Here is a 23,634-nt window from a genome sequence, read left to right on the forward strand (position 1 = left end):
CGCTGGCTCCGGGTCCCCTCTCAAGGCAGACCCCGCAGCCGCCAAGAACCTCTGCATCTCCCTAACACACACACCCCTTTCCTTCCTTGCAGTGAGGCGGACCCTGAAGAGCGGCCTGAGCGAGGAGCTGGTGCAGGCTCTGGGCCTGGCACAGTCAGCCGGCGTGGCGGTCTGAGGAACCCCACGAGGCCGTGCCTGAGCTGGAAGAAGCAGGAGGGGAAACTGGAGAAGCTTTTCCCTTTGGGAGGTTGCCTCCCTTCACCGAGAGGGGCTGGGGGGGGGGGTCTCGCTTGGCCCCTTCTGCCTTGAGGAGAGCAAGCTTTGCTTGGCCAAAGCTTTGTGTTTGGCCTGTGTGCTTGTGTGGCTGCTCCCACTCAGGGCTGGGGAGCTGAGGCCTCGGTTTCAGAGGGTGGAGGGTGGCTGCTGTTCACCCCACCCACCCACCCATCCAAGTCCTGCAATGGGGAAGGGCAGGCTTAATGGAGAACAGGCCAAAGGAACAGCTCTCCCTGCCCAGCCCCTCTGCTGCTGCTGCTGCCGCCGTCGCTGCCTCCGTCCAAGGATGAGCCTCCGAGGCCTGCTTGGTCCTTCCTGGAATTCAGTGTTAGAAACGAGAAGTAAAAGCTGTTCTTGCGAATCTGGCCAGGCGGCCGTCTTTCTCGTTTCCTATCCCGTCTGTTACCTTTTCAGTTGCTGTTCATTAAGTGGTTTGAAAACTGAGCTGTCTGGAATTCCCACCCCACCCCCAACAGAAAAGGACTGTTGGCTAGCCCCCAGCTCCCCACTTCTTCCCCAACAGCATTTCTCTCCCCCTCCCTCCACATCTGAGCTTTGGGGCCCAGCAGCCCCTGAGCAGACTCCAGAGAAGAAGAGGCAGCAAGAGCTGAAGGGGGCTTTGCCTGCTGCTGGGGGTCCCTTTCTCCGGTGGTCTTTAGGCCAGGCAGAGGAGCCAATGCAGCACAGAATCTGCTCTGCCACAGGTTCTGCCTGGCCCAAGTCTCCAGAGCCATTGGCACCCGTGGCATCTTGGAGAGGTTCAGGAAGAGAGCTTCTACACACACGCCTCCTTGGGTGGAAAGAGGAAGAGTGGAGAAAAACTTGCAATAAGATGGGAAAGGTAGCTGGAAGGGTTCCCCCCCCCTTTTTACTCCTCTTGTTCTTGGTCTGGTCTGGCTGGCTTTTGTCCTTTAAACGTCTCATGTTCTGTTTCTGGAAACTCTCCATGAAATGCCACTTTCTGCCTCTTTCTCCTGACTTGTTCTCTCTTCACATGTCGGGTTTGCAACTGGATTCTCAGGTTCTCTCTGGGTGACCAGAGTGCCCCTATTGTGCTGGGGCTTCCTTCGTATTCGGTCTGCATTCGCCCTGCCTTCAGTCTGCAATCTCTTCTGCACACACACACACTTTTAAGGACTCATTCCATCCCCATTCAACAACATCCTTTGTTAGCAAGAGAAGACATTTCATTATAAATTCATTATTTATTTCTTAACTTCCACCTCCCTGTAGTATATAATAAAGTGAGCAGAAGGACAGATGGGTACGGAGCCATTTTTGCACTTTCTGGCCAGTGTTCCTCCTGCTGTTCACCGTCTTTGCCAAGATCTCGGGTCTCAACTCCTCCATCTGTCTTCCTGTCTTCAGTAAACATCCTTCAGGGATATACACATTCATCTTGTTTTTCACCATTTATGTAGAAATTGTTCATTCCTTTCTGTCTATTAAATAAAGCTACCTTGGTTGTTAATAATTAGTTTTTTAAATCCACATTCCTTGCTGCACTATATAATTTGTCTGATATCATTTAGTTGACAACAGAGTTTGTCCGCATGCAAAAGTACACATCCATCCATCTATCTATATCCTCAGTGCAACACACTTGAAATGTCACAGGTATTGCTGATATAGCCAACTACAAATGCAAGAAACCACCAAAAAGGCACCGCGCATTCCAGCTGAAATCCGAACTCTTCATTAAGCATTCATTGGAGTCATATACATGCTTTCCTTACACCACGAACCACTATTGCAATATTCAGCAACCAGCCTTCAAATCTTTTCCTGAGAAAGAGTCCAGAATTCAACATGATCTTCCTTGTATGAGGTGGGACAGTTGAAGAAGCTCTGGGAATCTGATGGAACTGATGCAACTTAATATTAGGGGGCCACCTCTTTTGTCAGAAAGTCCCAAGATTTGATGCACCTGAGTTTCTGCATGCGGTTCTGCTCGGCTTCAGCTTTACAGGGATGGCTGGTCTCACCCTGTGGCTTATGTGGGTGTGGAGGTGATCTGTTAATGAATAACCGTTTGTGGCACTGTTGGCTTCAGGACTGGCAAAGTATTCCGTAGCCAGTTCTCCATGCTCCTGCCAAGCTTTCGCCTTCATTCCCACTATTGCTTTGGTGCTGGGCATCTTCCCCCAGGGCCTTTAAGTTCCCCTCTGGTTCCCAGATGGGTTACAGGCGCCTTTTGCACAAGGCCAGCAGGGGAGGAGGGCCCCTCGGTCCCATGTCTTCAGGGTGGGCTGCAAGCCAGTGGTGGGATTCAATTTTTTGTACTACCAGTTCTGTGGGTGGTGGCTTGGTGGGCGTGGCAGGGGAAGGATACTGTAAAATCTCCATTCCCTTCCCACTCCAGGGGAAGGTTACTGCAAAATCCCCATTTCCTCCCAATCAGCTGGGACAGAGAATAGATGAGGGCGGGGCCAATCAGAGGTGGTATTTATCGGTTCTCCGAACTACTCAAAATTTCCACTACTGGTTCTCCAGAACTGGTCAGAACCTGCTGAATGCAAATGGCCCACCAATGGCATGGGAGGGGCTTCCCCAAGAGATGGAGAAGCCGAAAGAGCCCAGGACTGGCCACTGCACCTCTCGCCCTCAGGCCACTGGCTTGAAACTTGCCCTGGAGGAATCTAAGGCTGCCTGTGAAGCACCCAGCTGAAGGATGGCCGAGGCCTTCCATCCCAGGTGCTTGAGGTCTTCCTGCTGCCTGATTGCAAGGCATAGTTGATGTGGTTCTTTCCATGCAAGAAGCTCTCCATATCTTTCACAACTGTTCGGTTCCCACCATTTCTTCCCAGGGGTGCCACTGGCTTGGCTCGACAGGGCCGGAGGACCAAAGCTCCCAGACTGTATGCCAGGGGAACTAAAGCATTAAAAAAGAAAAATGCAGGTAAATGGGAAGTGAACTTCATCTTGTCACGTGATTGCAAAAGTCTGTTGGCCCTGCCTTGCTTGGCTTGCTGTCTGCAGGCATGGCTGACCTCGCGAGAATATATAGTGGGGGAGCAAAAGGGGAAAAGCAGGGTGCAACTACAGTGCCAGAACCACCCAAGGAGAAATCTGGCCCCCAGGCTCAGCCCTTTCCCAAGGAGCTCTTGGATCAGGAAGGAATCAGAAAAGGCCAAGGAGGAACCTGAGAGCCATCAGTTCAGCTCTGTCTTCCCTCCCACTTTGGCTGAAGCCTCTTCCTGACTTGAGTGTAAAGAGAACCTGGCAACTTCCCTTCCTTAGCCTGGCAGGGCTCTCTGTCCCTGGCAGCATCTCAGCCAGGGTTGTCTTTGTGGTATTGAGGGCCCCCACTTCTGGATGGGAAGCCGCCTGCGAGAAGGGCTGGGTGTCTTTGGCCTGCTTTTATGATCGTCATTAGAGACTTCTCTAGTCTTCTCCTTACCCAACCAGTGGTGTGGAGGGAGGACCGGTGGTAGCAGCAGAAGTAGCTTCCCCCACCCCAAATTTTGAAATGGATGCAGCTTCTAGTGTACTAGAAACTTGCAAATGGGGTGAATAGTCCTTAGAATGTAGTACTGCAAGTTATTTCTGCTGCCTGCTGGCAGTTTGATCCTGACCAGCTCAAGGTTGACTCAGCCTTCCATCCTCCCGAGGTTGGTAAAGTGAGGAGCCAGATTGTTGGCGGCAAAAGGCTGACTCTTAGAGAGGGCTGGAAAGCCCTTGTGAAGTGGTATATAAGTCTAAAGGCTCTTGCTACTGCCTAGCCAAGACCCTCTCTCCCCATGTGAGGTTTCAAAAGGTCCCTGCCATGTGGCAAGGTCTCCTATAGGGCATCCACTTTTGTTTGCGCATTGCCAAACTGGCAAGCTGTGGACAGCCGCTCAGCTATGCCTGCTGACAAGGAGGCTGACGAGTCCTGGGAAGCTCCTGAGGCTGAGGTGCATGGGCGGCCAAAGGGAGAGACCTGTGTCCAGCGGGCCTCCTTGTTCTCAAGTTATATGAATTTGGATTAAAATGCAGTAATGGGGGGGGGGGGTTGTCTAAAGTGAAAATACAGGCTGTTTACAGTGTTGTATGTGCAGCACCTGAAGACATGGAAGACGCTGACCTTGAAAGAGGAATGGCCTGAACTGGCATTTTCCCCTTAAGCGTTTTACTAAGACTAACTGGTTTTGAGTTGTTCTCTCCCTCCACCCCACCCCACCCCCATGTTTTGTCAACAGCTTCTTAAGGGAGCACCGGGGTGGGGGGGTGGGGGGAGGCGGCTGGAACAAGCCAACCACCTGGAACAGAAGGGCATCTGAAGGTGACCAGCCTGGCTGATATCCCAGGAGCTCCTCGCAGCCCTTGAGGCCTCGGATGTGACAGCTTTGCTTGGAGCATGAGAGGCATTCAGCTTAAGTGGGCAAGGGACTCGAGTTCTGCCAACATACCTGCTTCTCACCTGCTGTTAGATCAAGGATTCTCTCATTGGCCCCAGATGGTTTTCTGAAAGAGGTGCGTACACCAACCCTTAGAATCCTAGAAGAGTCACTGAGGCCATGAAGGCTCTCCCCTCTACATTCTACATACTCCCCTTCTAATGAGTAGCTATCAAGGCTCTGCTTGACCTTATCCAATGAGGAAGAGTCCACCATCATTTTGCCACTGTTGGCTGTTTCCATTACATTCAGTCAAAATTTGCCTCTCTGTGATTTAAAGCTGTTGCTGTGTTGTGCCCTCTGAAATAATGAACTTCTGTGTGATCCAGAATCATAAAATGCTAAAGCTGAAAGGAAATCTTAAAGGCAACTGAAGTCAACTCTCTGTCCTGTGTAGCTTCTTCAGCAGGTGGCCGCCTTGAGGCAGGTGGTTCTATTGCTGAAGAGGCCTGATTGTTAGGGAATACTTCCTGGTGTCAGACAGAAATGAATCCCTTGTCATCTGGGGCTACCATTCCTTACCCCGATTGTTGAACCAACTTTAAACATTCCTTCCCTATCTCCTGACAGCCCTTCACGCCCAGAAAGACACAATTTTCCCACCATCATATATACATATATATACAAATAGAATGAGACTATTGCCTTATACACTGTAAGCTGCCCTGAGTCTTCGGAGAAGGGCGGGATATAAATGTAAACAAAACAAAAAAATCATCCAAACTATAGCAAAGCACATGCAATATCTCCAGCTGTTCTTCGTATGAATTTCCCTCTAAGTCCCTTGTCAATTCGGTTGCTCTCCTCTGGACAAGCTCCATTTCGCCAATTGTCCTTCTTGAAATGTGGTGCCTGGAATTGAATGCAATATCTTATGCGTGGTTCGCCCAATGCACAAAAGAGAGGAATGATCACACTGGAACTGCCCAGAAACTCAAACTGAGAAGACTTGGACTTCATTCAACAGCAGAGCCATTAATGTACACTTGGTGGTGGGTACAGGGGTTCAGCCAGCCCTGTGTTTACCTAATGGTCCAGAGTCCAGTTCTGGTCTAGGATCTCAGGGGAGGCTTTATTAAATGCTGAAGTAAAAGTACTTTATGTCCAAGGCATTTTTGTGGTCAACCAAACTGGTCTCTATAGCAAGAAAATAGGTTGGTTTGACATGACTCACTCTTGATAATCCCCTCCTGGGTCCCATCAAGGGCCACAAACCAACTGTTTAATCATCTTTCTCATAACTTTGCCTGGTATTTGTATCGGCCTATTAATGCTCACACTATCACTGCAGCACTGGGTAATGGGTGCTCTTTGTTGTGGCCTGGAGTTATCACTGCTATGCAATCTGCATGGGCTTTGGGGTCCAATTCAAGGTTCAAGGCCCTACATGGCTAGGGACCAGGCTATTCGAGGGACCCTCTTCCCAATCAGACCTACCTGGCCCACCAGAGAGGGGAAGCAGGGAATGTTATGGGTTTCCTCTCCTAAGGAGGTCCAAGTCAGGACCAAGAAGAAGAACCTTCTCTGTGGTGGCCCCTCCCTCAGGAATATCATCCCCATGGAGGGGACCCACACTTTGACTCTCTTTTGCAAGGCCCTGAAGACCTGGTTCTGCCAACAGGCCTGGGGACCCCAGAATGAGTTACTTGTTTGATTGTTGTCACCAGAGGGATGGAGGGTCATTGTTTTTTGTAATGGGATTTTATCCTTTATCCCAGAGTCACTGAGAATGAGTTGGGCAGCTCTATAAATGTTCTTAAATAAATAAATATCTGAGGGCCCATCTCTTTCCTTTGGTTTCTGCCCACCTGCATGTCATTCTAACAGGCAGTTTGGTTTCAGGAAAAATTTGTCCTATAATCTGCAACTCCTACACTGCAGAAACATTTGGACCACACATCTTGACCATGGTAAAGCAATAGACGTAATTTACATAGACTTCTGCAAAGCCTTTGATTCAGTGATGCACAATAAACTACTGTTAAAACTAAGTTCTTATGGCATTTCTGGATCCCTGCACAAATGGATAGCCACATTCCTGTCAAACAGACAACAAGTAGTCAAAATAGATCTATCAAATCTGGCAACAGTTAACAGTGGTGTCCCCCAAGGCAGCGTTCTAGGACCCACACTCTTTCTGCTTTACATCAACCACCTATGCGATTACATTAAAAGCAGCTGTGTCCTCTTTGCTGATGACATACAATTATTTAACACTACTGACAATGCTGCTGCCCTACAAAGCAACCTTGACAAAGCGATGTGTCAGAATAGTCGTGCTTTTGGCAACTCCAATCTCAACTAATAAATGCTCTGTCCTACCCATTGGCAATAAAAATCAGAGCACCAAATACAAGTTGGGTGGAAATGACCTCCTAGATGACCTTCACTCCGTCAAGGACTAGGAGCACTCACCTCAAACAATCTAAGCTCCAGAGCTCACTGTAACAGCATTGCCAAAAAGGCACTAAGAATTGTTAACCTAATCTTGTGAAGCTTCTTCTTCAGCATCATTGTACTGCTAACTAGGGCATACAAAACCTTTACTGGACCAGTTCTCGAATAAAGCTCGCCTGCCTGGAATCCACACTGTATATTGGACATTAATATCATTTTGCGGGTCCAGAGGTATTTCATGCGAAGAGTAATCCACTCCTCTACTCAAAATAGAATCCCTTATAACACCAGACTTCAAATTTTGGACTTGGACGATCTGGAACTGCACAGCCTGCGGTCTGATCTAAGCATAGTACACAAAATTGTCTTCTACAACATCTTACCTGTCAACGACTTCTTCAGCTTCAACCACAATAATACACGGGCAAATGATCGAAACAAATTCAAGGTAAACCACTCCAAACTCGATTGCAGAAAATACAACTTCAGCAACAGAGTGGTCTACGCCTGGAATGCTCTACCCAACTCCGTTGTTACATCCTCAAACCCTCACAGCTACAACCTTAAGCTGTCTACCGTGGACCTCGTCCCATTCCTAAGAGGTCCATAAACAGGGTGTGCATAAGCACACCAGTGTGCCTACCATCTCTGTCCTACTGTCCCCATTTATCTGTATTCATTTCCTTCGTTCATATCCATGTTCATATTTATACCTGCTATCTTGTACGTATTTGACAAACGAACGAACGAATGAATGAATGTTGTGGGACCTAGGAAGTGGTTGTCTCTACTGCAACCCCAGCCCTGTGAGATAGTTTTCAGATATCTGAAGTCTGATTTCCTCCCCCCCCCCACCAGCCCTTGATAGACATCTGGCTGACCTTGCTGGGGCCTTTCCTGGAGATAGGCAGTATCATGGCTTCCTCTGCTCCAGGCCGCAAGCTGGCACCCTCCTCTGGGCACACCTGCAGCCTCCTCTTCCGGAGCCAGCGGCCACCCTTTTCTCTAGAGTGAAGTGTTCCCTTCATTACTTTAGCAATGCCCTTAGACTAAGGATTGAACTGGTGCTACCTCCTCAATTTGCAATTTTTGATAAGTTGCTATGAGGGCATCTTTCAAGCCAACAAAATATCCACTTAATTCTCACTCATCCTGCTAGCTAATCAGCAAATTATGAGGAACATTTGTCAAGTGCTCTGCTAAATCACCTAAATCAGGAGATCTTATGACTACAGCTTCTCCAGAACCCATCTATGAAGTAATCCAGTCAAACAATTCATACTGATCAATCTGGTTTTATAAAAGGGAGGCAGATGAGGAATAATGTTAGACAGATTATTAATATATTGGAATATTTGGAAAAGAAGAATACTTCAGCGGCACTTATTTTTTTGGATGCAGAGAAAGCCTTTGATCGATTGCATTGGGATTTTTTATTTAAATTAATAGAGAAAATGCAATTTGGAGACTGTTTTATTAGAATAATTAAAGCGATTTATGGAGAGCAAACAGCACAGATTATAGTAAATGGTAGTTTGACAGAAGTTATTAAGATTGCGAAAGGAACAAGACAGGGATGTCCCTTATCACCATTATTGTTTGTTTTGACTCTGGAACCATTATTAGATAAAATACGAGAATTAATGAAAATAGAGGAATTAAGATTAGACAATATGAGTACAAAGTTAGAGCTTTTGCAGATGATGTAGTGGTTACGTTAACGAATCCTATAAATTCAAGTAGATTTTTGTTGGAAGTAATTGATAAATATGGAAAGGTATCAGGATTTAAAATAAATCAGAATAAAACAAAAGTGATAATTAAAAATATGTCTATACAACAGAAACAAAAACTAGAGGAAATGACAGGATTTGAGGTAGTAAAAAAGGTTAAATATTTAGGGGTCTATATTAGCTCATCGAACAAGAAACTTTATAAGAATAATTATGACTTGCTATGGCAAAAAGTTCAGAATGATATGAGTGGCTGGAAGAAATTGCAGTTATCCCTATTGGGAAGGATTGCGGCTATTAAAATGAATGTGTTACCTAGATTTTTGTTTCTGTTCCAGATGATACCTATAATTAAAAAGGATAAAAATTTGGAAGATTGGCAGAGTGGGATTAATAAATTTATATGGCAGGGTAAAAGGCGAGGTTAAAATGAAAATAATACAGGATTCACGGGAAAGAGGTGGTTTAAGAATGCCTAACTTTAAACTATATTATGAAGCAGTAACCCTTTCAGTAATAAGTGACTGGTTTAACTTAACAGAGGAAAGAATTTTGAATATAGAAGGTTATGACTTGTTATATGGATGGCATGCGTACTTATTTTATGGAAAAAAGTGGATAGGGCTTTTAAGAATCATGTGTTGAGAAGTGCTCTTTTGGTCTGGAATAAATATTCCTATAAATTAGATTACAAGATTCCTATATGGGCGAGCCCTAGACATGCAATAGAGAATATAAATATAGAACAGAAACAGGAAATGATTACATATAAAGAACTTTTGTATGCTGAAGGAGGTAGATTGCAATTAAAATCATTACAGGTATTAAATGAAGAAGGAGGAATTATACTTGGTTTCAATATGGGCAAATAAGTGCTAGATGGAAAGAAGATCAAAAATTGGTATAATGCAAAGGAGGAAAATTTAATAAAGCAAATTAGAAATCAGACCCAGGAGCATATAAAGAGATTGTATAATGTGTTGCTTGAAATAGATTCGGAAAAGGATTTGGTAAAGGATTGTATGATAAAATGGGCACAGAATATTCAGGAACCAATAATGTTGGAAACATGGGAGAAAATCTGGGTTAGAAATGATAAGTTTACACAAGCACAGAATTTAAGGAAAATTTTTATAAGATGTTTTATAGATGGCATTTAGATCCCAAAAAATTATCATGTATGTATCCTAATATCCAAGCGAAATGTTGGAGGTGTGATTGTGATGATGCTACATATTTTCATATTTGGTGGACTTGCAAGAAAATTAAGGTCTTTTGGATAAGAATTTGGTGGATTATTCAAAATGTACTGAAGAAGAAGATAAAGTTCCTGCCACAATTTTTCCTTTTGGGAATTATAATGGATTGTACAGGGATTGAGACTAAATTGATTTTGAACTTAATAACAGCAGCAAGACTGTTGATTGGACAATACTGGAAGAAGAAGAGATACCTACAATAGAAGAATGGATATTGAAAGTTATTAATTTGGCTGAGATGGCTAAAATCTCAGCGTTTTAAAAGACAATACGCAGGAAAGATATTTAATTGAATGGAAAAATGGATTGATTATCTACAAAACAGATATCAGATTAAGAAATATCAGATTGCCTTTGAATAATTAGAAAGTTATTTTATGTAATGGGGAGGGGGTTGGGAGACGAAAAGCTTTGGATGTGGTTATTTGGATTGGAAGGGAAAATTTTATTCTATGTTTGGTTTATGTATAACTTTACCTTGTGATTGACCCGGGAAGCCGGGGGGTGGGGGAGGGAGGGGGGTGTTTTGTTTTTGGTTTTTTTTTGGGAGGGAGGGGGGAAAAAGGGGGGGAAATGTTTTTGTTTTTTTAAAACTCTTTCAATAAAAAACAACAACAATTAATCTGGCAAGACTTCTTGATAAACCCTCGCTGACTTCTTGTGCTCACAGGCTGACCTCTTGACAATCTGCTCTAGACTATTCTTCTTAGGTTGCTTGATAGAGCTCAGTTTAGCATCCTCCTTTCTCACTTTTCAAATCTTCAGACATTAAATCTCTGCTTCAGTCAACTGCCTCTTCTCCCATTTCCCAGGATTTTTCAATGAAATGCTTTAACCAGGACTGTCAACTTCTTTTTTTCCTCAGTTTGCATGTGATTTTTGGTCTGGAGATTTGAGCACATTCATAGTAAAGAGCTATTCCCTGCCTACCTTTCTCTCATACATGCTTCAGCCCGGCCCCTTCGAGATTCATGATGCTTTCTCCCTTGGGTTGAAGACTGAACCCTAGTTGGAACAGGAGGAGGAGGAGGAGGAGAAGTTGATGATGTTGTCAGGAGGAACCCAACCCACATCTAAGGGTTTTCAAGGAGGCTGCAAATGTTATACTGGGGCCCCTTTCATGGTAGTTTCAGAAATTAGGCAGCATGCCATAACACTGGAGAAGAGCCACCCCCCAAAAAAGAGGGGGGCTAGGTCAGTTTGAGGGATCAGTTAAAAAAGAATGAATTGCTAGGCAAAAACCAAGGATCCAGCAGGGGCTCAAGATACCGAATTAGATGGTAGTCTAATCTAGTTCATGTATTTATCTTGAATTTCTGTTAAATGAAAAAGATCAAGTTGATTCTTCATTCAGCAGAGTCACCCTTGAAATTCAAGGCAAAAATGGCAATAGATGAAATAGATTGGACTAGCATTAGATTGATATGAAGCAGCTTGAATAGTTGTTAATCCCACTTGAAGTTAGAGGGAAGTGTTAGTGCAGATGTCCACTATAGGCCTCCAGCTGTTTCATGTTGTTATAAATGACTTGAAGGAGGAATTGGGAAATACAATTATCAACCTTTCAGGTGACAAAAATATATGGGTGGTGATAGTGTACTGCTTAGATAAGAGTTTCAATGTTCAACTTGACAAGTTGAATTGATATTAGAAACCAGCAAGACAAACTTCATTGAGGATAAATTCAAGTGGAATCTGGACAGGATGTGGGGGAACAAGCGCAAAGCAGCTCTACCTGGGAAGGTATCTGGGGCAATTAATGGATTGTAAGAGAAACTTGGGCCAAAAGTCTGATGCAGCTGCAAAAAAAGAAAAAGAAAAAGAAAAAAGCAAATGCAATTTTGGGCTGCATCAACACAAGTAAGTGTTCAAATCAAAACTCTACTTTGATCAGGCCACCCCTAGGTTGTCATGCCTTGTTTTGGGCACCACCTTTTAGGAAAGACATTGATCAGCTGGAATGCGCCTAAAGGAGAGCAACGGAGATGAGAAAGAGTCTGGAAAGGAAAAACTTAAGAGGAAAGGTGGAAAGTGCTGGACCTGTTTACCCAGAGAGAGGTGTTTGTTGTTCCCAGGCCTCTGAAGGGCAATCCTGTGCCAGGCAGGGCAGAATTGTTTACACTGGTTTGGGAAGACGGGACACAAAACAATGAGTTTCGATTTCACTCAGAGCTCAGGAAAAAACCAACCCTGCTCAGCAATGACCCAGGCTGGAGGAATTTGTAGGACCCGTGGTTCCTGTGCCAGGCAAGGGTTCCATTCCAGCTCCCCTGCTGCCTAGGTGGGGCACCCCCAAAGCAACTGCAGCCTAAAGGATGGTCTGCCCTCCACACTGGACAATGCAGTATGAAAAATGAAATCAGTCTGGTATTAGAAATAACTGTGTTGAAAGACTTCAAGGGAGCCGTTCTTTAGAAACAAAATTGCCAAGTAATTTTCGCTGTAAAACTAGAATTCACCAGTGCATTTAACACTGTTTCCGGTTGATCAAAGACAAGAGTTTCACTTCCTTACCTGTCTTCATTGACTCATAATGGCAAGAATGCTTGTTCCAGCCAGTAACTCTTGGGTGAATGGGCACTGCTTGTGAAGGATTTCTCTCCGGCTCAACTCCTGCATTTTGTTTCTCTTTATACACGCCCTTTGTATGTTAGTTGGATAATGGTTCTCTCTTTGTGCCTCTGATGAAATCTAGCTGTTATGTTTCTAATGTGCAGGAAAGTCTTACGATGGCCCAGTCTGAATGTGTAAGAATGTGTCTGGAACGAACTACCCCCCGGACTTCGTCAGCTTCTGGACCTTCGGACCTTCCGCCGCGGGCTTAAAACATACTTATTTAATTGCGCAGGACTGAGTTAGATTTTAAATTTATGGGTTTTAAATTGGGTTTTATTTCTATATTTTTAATTATTGGGCTTTTAGAATAAGTTTTTTAATTGCTTTTATATTGTATTTATGTGTTTTTAAGTGCCTGTAAACCGCCCTGAGTCCTTCGGGAGATAGGGCGGTATATAAATATGATCAAATAAATAAATAAATAAATAAATAAGAGCCCCCTTGCAGATGATGCAAGACCTGGGCTGGTTTGGCAGCAGCAAGCATGGGGCTGGAGGGTCTCAGGGGAGGGGGAGCAGAGACATCTTGGTGGTGGAAGATGGGTTATGGGAAGATACGAAAGGAGACCGAGGGTGGGCTGCTTTCAGAAAAGAAGGCCCGGTTTTAAAAGTTTCTGTTAACCCACCATTTACTATTATTTGTGCTGTTTGCTTCTGATATATTGCTTTAATATGGCTTTCAGCTGCTGCTGTTAAACTCCTTGCCAGTCCGCAATAATGGGTCATCTGGCCCGGGTTGCCAAGCTGGGCTGGCTGCAAGGACCGGTTCCCCTTTTGGAAAGGTATCCAACTGGGTTTCAGGTGTGTGGCAGCAGCTGAGTCTCCAAGGCAGGGCTGAGGGTGTGGCAGATGTCATCTGGGAGTCTCTTATGCAGGGGTGAAATGCTCCCGGTTCGGACCGACTCCCCCGATCCGGTAGCGATGGCGGGTGCTGGTTCGGAGAACCGGTGGCAAAAATCCCTGGCCCCACCCCCGCCTCTGCTGAGCCGCACCATCAGCAGAGATTTTTTTTTTAACTTTTAAAAGCAGTTTTTCTTCAGCCGAAAACATGCCTTTAAAAGTAAAAAAAAAGCGTTTGAGGCCAAGCCTCATGGGATCGTCAGAGGAGCCTTTTAAAAACTTTTTTTCCTCTAGCGATCCCAGAGGAGTTTCCTGATCCTCACAGGCTTCTAAAAAACATTTGTAAAACCTCTTACAACAGCCCATGCCCACCCAATCGCCCCTTCCCCACTTACCTTATTCCTGCTCCTTCGGGCTGGCAAAGCATCAGCAAAATAGGCAGTTTCAGTTGCTAGCAGATTCAGGCAGATGAATATGCCTGTGTAAAATCCATCTGCCTTAATCTGCTAGCAACTGAAACTGCCTATTTTGCTGGCTGAGGAACTCTGGGAATTGAAGTCCATAAACCTTAAAGTTACTAAGGTTGGAGACCCCTGATCTAAAAAAATATAAATAAAATAAAATAAAATAAAGTAATAAAATAAAATATTTGTGCAGCTTTCTGAGATTTGGTGTGTTTCTGTAGTGTTTCACTCTAACTACACAAACACACAAAATCTCACAAATCTGTATGTGGCATTGTGTGTGTGTGTCAGTTGTGTTGTGTTGTGTGTGTGTAAAGTATGAAAGTTGGGTGGTTGTTTTTTTATTTGCATTTATATCCCGCCCTTCTCCGAAGACTCAGGGCGGCTTACACTATGGCAAGCAATAGTCTTCATCCATTTGTATATTATGTCAACTTATTGCCCCCGACAATCTGGGTCAGAATCACAGTCACAACAATCTTGAGCTTGTTGTGACTGTGTGAAGTTCCTGCTTTTGCAGGGGCCATTTTGGGTGAAGTGCAGCTGCTTTTACATTGTAAAAAGCAGTGAGTCAGTTGTGTTGTGTTGTGTTGTGTGTGTGTGTAAAGTGTGAAAGATGGTTTTTTGTACCTCATTGTTTTTTATAGTTTGTTTATTATTTTTATTATTTGTTATTGGCCACACCCACCCAGTCATCTGACCACCAAGCCACGCCCACCAATTAAGCCACACCCACAGAACCCATAGGGAAAATTTTTAGATTTCACCCCTGCTCTTATGGCTTCCAGGAGCCTTCCAGTTGCTGTCCCTTCAGTCGGGCTTTGGCAATCAGTTGAGACTATGGATATTGTACCAGCCTCCCTGCTGCAGGGCAACCTCCCTATTACCTGAGTTGCTCAGCTCTATTTCTGGTTGGTGGCAGAGTTGCCCAGGCTTATGGTCTTGAGGGATTTCAATCCGCTTTCACCCGGGGTTGGGTCTGAGATGGCTCAAGAGGTTCTGTCCTCCATGACAGTCATAGGTCTCTCCCGGCTCATCCAGAGCCCAACAGGGGACAATATCCAGACACCTATTTTGCAATGGGCTACGGTGACATTAACATTAACAAATATAACAATTTAAAAATAAAGCAAAATACAGTTAACACAAAAGACCACAATTCATCATCAGCCCACCTTCTGCCATTTGTACATGGGTCAAACAGATCTTTTGTCCGAGGAATGCTAACCAGCCTCCCTGCTCTGGGACATGACCTCATGAAAATCATTTAATTCTTTTTTCATTTAAATTGAGCTTTATTTATTTATGATTTATTTATTATTTAGATTTTTATACCGCCCTTCTCCGGAAGGACTCAGGGTGGTGTACAGCCAGATTTAAAACAATACAATATACAAATTAAAACAACAGTTAAAATAACATATTCTATTAGTGGCCGAAAATTTAAAACCGTCAAATTTGACCCATAAATAAAATACCCCAATTAAAATTATTAAAATTCAAAAAATTTAAAAAATTAAGCCAGTCCCGCTTGGATAAACAAGTGCGTTTTCAATTCACGGCGAAAGGTCCGAAGGTCAGGTAATTGACGCAAACCAGGGGAAAGTTCGTTCCAGAGGGTAGGTGCTCCAACAGAGAAGGCCCTTCCCCTGGGGGCCGCCAGCCGACATTGCTTGGCGGACGGCACCCTGAGAAGACCCTCTCTGTGTGAGCGTACGGGTCGGTGGGAGGCATAAGGTAACAGCAGGCGGTCCCATAAGTACCCGGGCCCTAAGCCATGGAGCGCTTTAAAGGTGGTAACCAACACCTTGAAGCGCACCCGAAAGACCACAGGTAGCCAGTGCAGACTGCGCAGGAGCGGTGTTACACGGGAGCAACGTGTGGCTCCCTCAATCACCCGCGCAGCTGCATTCTGGACTAACTGAAGCCTCCGAGTGCACTTCAGGGGTAGCACCATGTAGAGAGCATTGCAATAATCCAGATGGGAAGTGACAAGAGCATGAGTGACCGTGCATAAGGCATCCCGGTCAAGAAAGGGGCGCAACTGGCGAACCAGGGGGACCTGGTAAAAAGCTCTCCTGGAGACGGCCGCTAAATGGTCTTCAAACGACAGCTGTCCATCCAGGAGAACGCCCAAGTTGCGCACCCTTTCTGTTGGGGCTGTTGTGTCTCGCCCAATCTCACCACAGCCGGGGCCTTCTTATCTGCTTCCGAACACGGAGGAATGTTCTAGTATGCCTCCCGGCCCCAGCTCTGGCTCCATGCCCAGGCAAACGGAGCAACTAGACCCCTCCCCCTCCTCCACAGCATGTGAGCCTGAGGGAGGTCTATTGCCAACAGCTGCCGACTGGAGTGACCCTCGCGTCAGAAGACTTGATAGGCGGAGGCAACAGAAGGAAGGGAGGGGCAGGCCTGGATAAGTGCTGAGTCATGGAGCCACACCCCATGGCCTATATAAAGGATCTGCTTTCTGGCATTCTCTGAGTCAGGCAAAGTCTAAACATATCTTGCTGAAGTCACTTTCTGGTCTCCTGCCTGCCCTGAGGACTTTGCTAGGACTTTGGGAGAGCTGCAGAGGCACGCCTGATTCGGATTTCCCTGACCCGGCCGTCAGCGGAGGAGTGGGACACGACAGGGGCCAATGACTCGCCCCCAACAGTCAGCTGCAACCGCAGTACCAGGGTGCCGGCATCCACAGCCACTCCGTCTTGGATGGATTGAGCTTGAGTCTGTTTCTCCCCATCCAGACCTGTATGGCTTCCAGGTACCGGGACAGCACTTCGACAGCGTTGGGGTGGCCCGGGGTGGAAAAGTACAGCTGAGTATCATCAGCGTACAGCTGGTAACTCACCCCAAAGCCACTGATGACCTCACCCAACGGCTTCATATAGATGTTGAACAGGAGAGGCGAGAGAATCGACCCCTGAGGCACCCCACAAGTAAGGCACCTCGCGGTCGATCTCTGCCCCCCTGTCAACACCGTCTGCGACCGGTCAGAGAGATAGGAGGTGAACCACTGATAAACGGTGCCTCCCACTTCCAAACTCTCCAACCGGTGCAGCAGGATACCAAAAGCCGCTGAGAGATCTAACAGGACCAGGGCAGAGGAAAAACCCCTATCCCTGGCCCTCCAGAGGTCATCCACCAATGCGACCAAAGCTGTCTCCGTGCTATATCCAAACCGGAAGCCGGACTGGAACGGGTCTAGATAGATGGTTTCATCCAAGTACCGGGGAAGCTGCCATGCCACCACACTCTCTACAACCTTCGCCACAAAGCGAAGGTTGGAGACTGGACGATAATTACCCAAAATAGCTGGGTCCAGGGAAGGCTTCTTGAGGAGGGGTCTCACCACCGCCTCTTTCAAGGCGGCGGGGAAAACCCCTTCCAACAATGAAGCATTTATAATTTCCCGGAGCCAGTCTCGTGTCACCTCCTGAGTGGCCAACACCAGCCAGGAGGGACACGGGTCCAATAAACATGTAGTGGCATGTAAGCTCCTCAGTAACCTGTCCACGTCTTCGAGAGCCACAGAATCAAACTCATCCCAAACAACATCGACAAGACGTGTCTCCGTCATCTCACCTGGATCATCGCAATTTTGGTCCAAACTATCCCGGAGCTGAGCGATTTTATCATATAGATAACCACTAAACTCCTTGGCACATCCCTGCAAGGGGTCATCCCGCCCCTCCTGATGTAGGAGAGAGCGGGTCACCCGAAACAGAGCGGCCGGGCAGTTATCTGCCGACGCAATGAGGGTGGAAACGTAGGAACGTTTTGCCTCCCTCAGTGCCACTAGGTAGGTCTTCATGAAAGACCTAACTAGTGTCCGATCAGCCTCGGAACGGCTGGACCTCCAAGTACTCTCTAGGCGTCTTCTCCGGCGTTTCATCTCTCTCAGCTCCTCAGAGAACCGAGGAGCCAATTGAGATCTGCGCCAGGTCAGAGGCCGCAAAGGCACGACACGGTCCAAAGCCCCAGCTGTTCCCAAGCTGCAACTAGTTCTTTGGTCGTGCCGTGGGCAAGATCCTCAGGGAACGGCTCAAGCTCCATCAGGAACCTCTCGGGGTCCATCAGGCACCTGGGATGGAACCAACGCATTGGTTCTGTCTCCCTGCGGTGGTGAGCGGCAGTCTGAAAGTCTAGGCGGAGGAGAAAATGATCTGACCATGACACAGGTACCGTCACTAAATCTCCTAATACCAGATCATTAAACCACTGTCCAGAGATATAAATCAAGTCCAGTGTGGACCCCCCAATGTGTGTAGGGCCATCAGTTACTTGAATCAGGTCCAAGGCCGTCATGGAAGCCTGGAACTCTTGGACCACCGTTGATGACAAGCCGGCCGATGGCAAGTTGAAATCCCCCATGACCAAAAGTCTGGGAATCTCAACCGCCACTCCGGCAAGCACCTCCAGTAGCTCAGGCAGGGCTGTAGTCACGCAGCAAGGAGCCAGGTACGCGATCAACAGACCCATCTGATTCCTATGGCTCCACTTCACAAGGAGGGATTCACAACCGGCTATCTGAGGCACAGTGGACTCTCTCGGCTCCAGACCTTCCCTCATCACAACCGCCACCCCTCCACCCCTACCCTGGGCCCTCGGTTGATGGAACGCTCGGAATCCCAGAGGGCACAGTTCGACCAGGGGTACACCCCCTTCTGTGCCCAACCAGGTCTCCGTAATGCCCATAAGGTCCGCGGACTCCCCCTGAATAAGATCGCAAATCAGGGGGGCCTTATTAACCACGGACCGGGCATTGCACAACATCAACTGGAGGCCCAAGCTCTGAGGATCTTGACCTTCCGGGGAACAGGTAAGGACTAAGGGGCCGGAGCACGTGATCGCTTTTAAACAGCGAGCATGTGCTCCCAAAAAATGATACGGCCCCTTGCTTCCGCCATATCTGCCCCTCCCACTTACCGTACAGATGGAACGGCCCTCAACACCTGGAACACACCCCTCCCCCCCGCCCTCGGACCAGATGAAAAAACGCCGTGAACCAACCCCGGGACTGGACATTCCCTCCCCAACGGGTTTTTCCCCCCACCCGTCTCTTCCCTCCCCCACTTTAAAAAACCCTTTTTAAAAAACCTATTTACAAATCCCCAGAGGTTCTTCTTCATCGCATGCCACCTCTCCGGGTCCCAAGACCCCTCGTTAAGGCAGGCCCTCGATAACCCGGAGGGCCATTCCTGCGAGGCGGGGGAACCTCGCAATCGAAGAAGTTCAGCAGGCAAATATTTCATGCAAAGATTATAAATATCAGCAGGAAAAAAAGGGCTTCCCTGGTCAGTAGATGATATTGCGACCTACGGACAGAGCCAGGACAGTCACGAACCAAGGCCAAAAACGGCCGGTAAGGGGCATAATAAAGATGGAAATTCGGCTGATGGATACCGCCCGTTGGTGCCACCAAGGATAAATGCAGCAAAAGTTTCACCCGCCAATGCTTACCATGACTAAGTCCGAAGCCGTCCATAATTGATGCCGCCAGTGCTGAAAGCAGAAAAAGGGTTTCTAGCCACCGATGTCACACGATGTCATACGCGGCCAGAAGCCAGCTGAAATCTAATTCCGCCTGCCAGAGCCACCTGTGTCCAACGCCGCTGGTATCAATGCCGCTGATAACAAATGCGGCAAACAGCAGCCGCCGATATCAAGCACGGCTAGTGGGCCGCTGGTATCCAAGCCTCTAGTAGTGGTAGGCCACTGGTATCAAAGCCGCTGGTATCAAAGCCGCTGATGACAAATGCGGCGAACAAACCAGCCGCCAATATCAACGCGGCTAGTAGGCCGCTGGTATCAAAGCCGCTGGTATCAAAGCCGCTGGTATCAAAGCCGCTGATGACGAGTGTGGCCATAACGCGGTCAGACGGTCACAGATAATGCTGATGGTATCGCTGGTATCAATGCCGCTGAGACAATGCCGCTGATGAACGAAGCGGCAAACACCCAGCCGCCGATGTCATGCATGGCCGACAAGCAGCAAACCGCGATCCAGCCCAGCCATTTCCAGCGAGCGCCGCTCTGCGCCCCTCCACGCCCCTCCAAAGTGGCCGCCGCCATCCGCCGTCTGCTACCCGTCCGCAACTCCAGCCCCGTTCCGGGCAACCGAGGGTCTAACGAGGCCCAAAGGTCTCCCTTCGGTTGCCGGAAAGATGACATATGGGGCGGAGGGCTCAGGTAGCTCGGTGCTCGACCTCCATGGCATCGCGGCCCAGGAAAACCCGACCCACCGTCTGCATGAATTTCAAAACGCTGTCATTCTTGCGCATGCGTAGAAGAAGAGCTGACGGTTTTCCATCTTTTTTCAATGTGTTTCTCATGAACTGATAACTAGAAAGAGCAGAATAAAGACAACATGGAAGATCCTCAATCTGAGAATAACTAGAAGGACAAATTGTATATTCAACAAGGATTCACTGATATCTACCCTCAGTCACTTCTGTGGGCATAGTCTGCAATTTTATTGTAAATGTTTAGCAAGATTTATAGATGGCATGAACAGCTAAAGCTTAGCTCTCTGGGGATCCAATTTCAACGTGCCATACCAATGCAAGTACCTTTTCATCATTCTAAGGTTCTTATATGGAACTCCATCTACATGGAGGGAAGCATGCCCTGGGATGGCACAAGGTTTGGTCTTGGACCCAGGACTCTTCAACATCTACAGAAATGACGTAGAGGAGGGAAGGGGAACTCAGCAAATTTACAGATGTCACCAAGCTTGGGGGAGTACCTAACACTTTGGAAGAAAGATCTTGACAGATTGGAGCATAGGGTCCTATTCAAGAAGATGCAGTTCAGTGGTGAGAAAAGTCAAGTCCTGCTCTTAGGCAGGAAAAATCCAATGCACGGGTGCAGGAGGTAGCTGGCTCAACAGTAGTGACAGTGAGAGGAAGCCTGGAGCACCACTGAAGTATGAGCCAGAAATGTGCTGCAGTTGCCGAATAAGCAAATGTAATCTTGGGCTGCTCCAGTGGTAGTCAGCCTGGTCCCTACTGCCCACTAGTGGGCGTTCCAGCTTTCACGGTGGGTGGTAGGGGTTTTGTCCAATACTGAAGCACTTTCCTTTTTTTAAATTTAACTGACTTTTAAAAAAAAAATCATAGCATTATTTAAAAACATTTTCATTAGGTTTTCATAAAATTCCCCGTGACAATTTAAATTTCTGAAAATATACTATTTGTATTGCCCGCGCCTAAGTTTAGTTCACATTATGTAAGTGAAACTAAATGGCGCTATAGTGCGACCGCAAACAAAAGCGCTTCATCCCAGAATAGCTCGCACATCTCCCTCCACACCACCCAGCTGTAACAGACAAGCAGAGCTGGTAGCCGGTGGCCCCCCCAAACCCAATCCACGATACGCGAGAGGCATGTGCAGACAACGATACACGACGCATTACTGTGGAACCGGTGGGCGGTTAGAAGATTTTACTACTAACAGAGATACAAAAGAGGGTGGTAGGTATAAAAAGGTTGACTCCCCCTGGGCTGCTCCAACAGAGGGATAGTGTCAAGACAAGAAGTGATAGTACTGCTTTTACCACACTGGTGAAACAACACTTGAATAATGCATCCAAATATGGTCACCATGCTATAAAAAAGATGCTGAGACCCTACAAAGTGCAGAGAAAAGCAACAAAGACGGAGGCTAACCCATATGATGAATGGTTGAGGGAACTAGGTATATTTAGTCTAATGAAGAGAAAGACTGGCGTGACATGATAATTATCTTAATTATCTTGAGGGGATGTCACAGAGAAGAGGGGGGCAACTAATTCTCCAAAGTCCCAGAAGGCAGGACCAGAAGCAACGGATGCAAACTATTCAAGGAAAGAACCAACCCAGAACTAAGGAGAAATTTCCTGACAGTGAGAACAATTAACCAATGGAACAGTTTGGTTTGGTGGCCAGAGTTGTGGATCCCCCATCACTGGAGGTTTTCAAAAATAGACTGGATGACAATTTGACCAGGATAGTATAAAGTCTCCTGCACTGAATGGGAGTTTAGACTAAAAGACGTCCGAGGTCCCTTCCAGCCCCAGGATTCTATGCTCTTATCCTTTTGAATTATAAATCAATTCTTGCTACGACAAGTTCTAAAGAAATGATTGGTCTCAAGAACCCGTACTTAGCCAACCATTCATGTAAGTCAGATTTCCAGCCATTCTGGTAGTGTTGTGTCTTGCCCGCTCTCACAGCAGCCGGGGCCTTCTTATCTGCTCCCGAACATGGAGGAATGTATGCCTCCTGGCTCCATGCCCGGACAAGCTGAAGAGGAGGGGGCACCTCCCGATACCAGCCCTGGCTCCATGCCCAAGCAGGCTGCAGAGGAGGGAGCACCCCCCGGCCCCAGCCCTGGCTCCATGCCCAGGCAAACGGAGCAGCTAGACCCCTCCCCCTCCTCCACAGCATGTGAGCCTGAGGAAGGTTTATTTCCAACAGCTGCTGATTGGAGTGACCCTCGCATCAGAAGACTGGATAGGCGGAGGCAACAGAAGGAAGGGAGGGGCAGGCCTTAATGAGTGTTGAGTCATGGAGCCACACCCCATGGCCTATATAAAGGATCTGCTTTCTGGCAGTCTCTGAGTCAGGCAAAGTCGAACATATCTTGCTGAAGTCACTTTCTGGTCTCCTGCCTGCTCTGAGGACTTTGCTAGGACTTTGGGCAGAGCTGCAGAGGCAAGCCTGATTTGGATTTCCCTGACCCGGCCGTCAGCGGAGGAGTGGGACACGACAGGTAGATTAAGAAGCCCAAGCATTGACTAACCAAGAATATGGGCTCTTTTAGGAAGAGATGTTTGTAAAAGCCGAGGAGGACCTTTGTCAAATGCAAGCCTTAATTGAACACCAGCCCAATTCTGCTTGTACGGCAGTCGACTGGAGGAACTCAGGGTGATGGGGCAGGACAGAGGTTAGCTCTCAGCCACAGGATTGGCAATCTCTTCACGGAGAGGTCAGAGCCATGTGAGTGAACTAGAAGAGTGTTTCTCAACCTTTTTTCTGGCTTTGTAGACCGGGATGGGGGGAGAAGGGATGGTTCTGGGTGAGGGGTGGGGGCTGATACTGGGTCTACTAGAACACTACTGGTTGATTTTAAAAGATTTACTTTTGTAAAATAAGCACCCTACCTTCACTTGCTCAGGCAGTGAAATTATTATCTTGGGGAATGTGGAGATGAAAATGATGAGGCTTCAACTTACTTCCCCCCGCCCCCCAGCCCTTTTATAGACAAGACTGCATTCCCTCAGGTTGACTGTTGGATCACTTCAGGGTCATAGATCAGGGTAGCCATCCATCTGATCAAAAAGTTCATTTCTATGACCCTTCCATTACTGTAGAGCTTACAGGAATCTTATCAGAGAAATGTTCTCAAAAATTCTCCTACCCTTCATATCTTACCTCAAAATAATCTTGCATCTTGATACAGCTTTGCAATGCATTCCTTTCAGTTCCAGTTCCACTGCAACTTGTTAACTGTTTATTGTCTGGCTAATAACTCTTTCGGGAACAGCTGCTCTGCCTCAAGGCCCATCGCTGTTTTATAAATACCTGGATCATTTTAAGAGCTGCTGGAAGGTTTAAGAGTTCAGATCACCAGGACCAGGTGGATCACACCCTAAGGTTCTGAAGGAAGTGGCAGATGTGATCTCAGAA

The 23,634-nt window shown here is 47.0% G+C and overlaps 1 protein-coding gene across 8 annotated transcripts in view; it reads left to right on the forward strand.

Moving 5' to 3' along the window:
- FHOD1 (formin homology 2 domain containing 1) overlaps window positions 1–769 on the forward strand; it is a 45,368-nt gene extending 44,599 nt beyond the window's left edge. For all 8 annotated transcript variants that reach the window (XM_058154817.1, XM_058154816.1, XM_058154818.1 and 5 more), the window contains one exon: window positions 93–769. In XM_058154817.1, coding sequence (XP_058010800.1) covers window positions 93–175 — 83 coding nt within the window. In that variant the 3' untranslated portion in view covers window positions 176–769. The remainder of the gene's footprint in view (window positions 1–92) is intronic.
- The last annotated feature ends 22,865 nt before the right edge of the window (window positions 770–23,634 follow it).

Source organism: Ahaetulla prasina, chromosome 12, assembly GCF_028640845.1.
Source record: "Ahaetulla prasina isolate Xishuangbanna chromosome 12, ASM2864084v1, whole genome shotgun sequence".
Taxonomy (NCBI): Eukaryota; Metazoa; Chordata; class Lepidosauria; order Squamata; family Colubridae; genus Ahaetulla; species Ahaetulla prasina.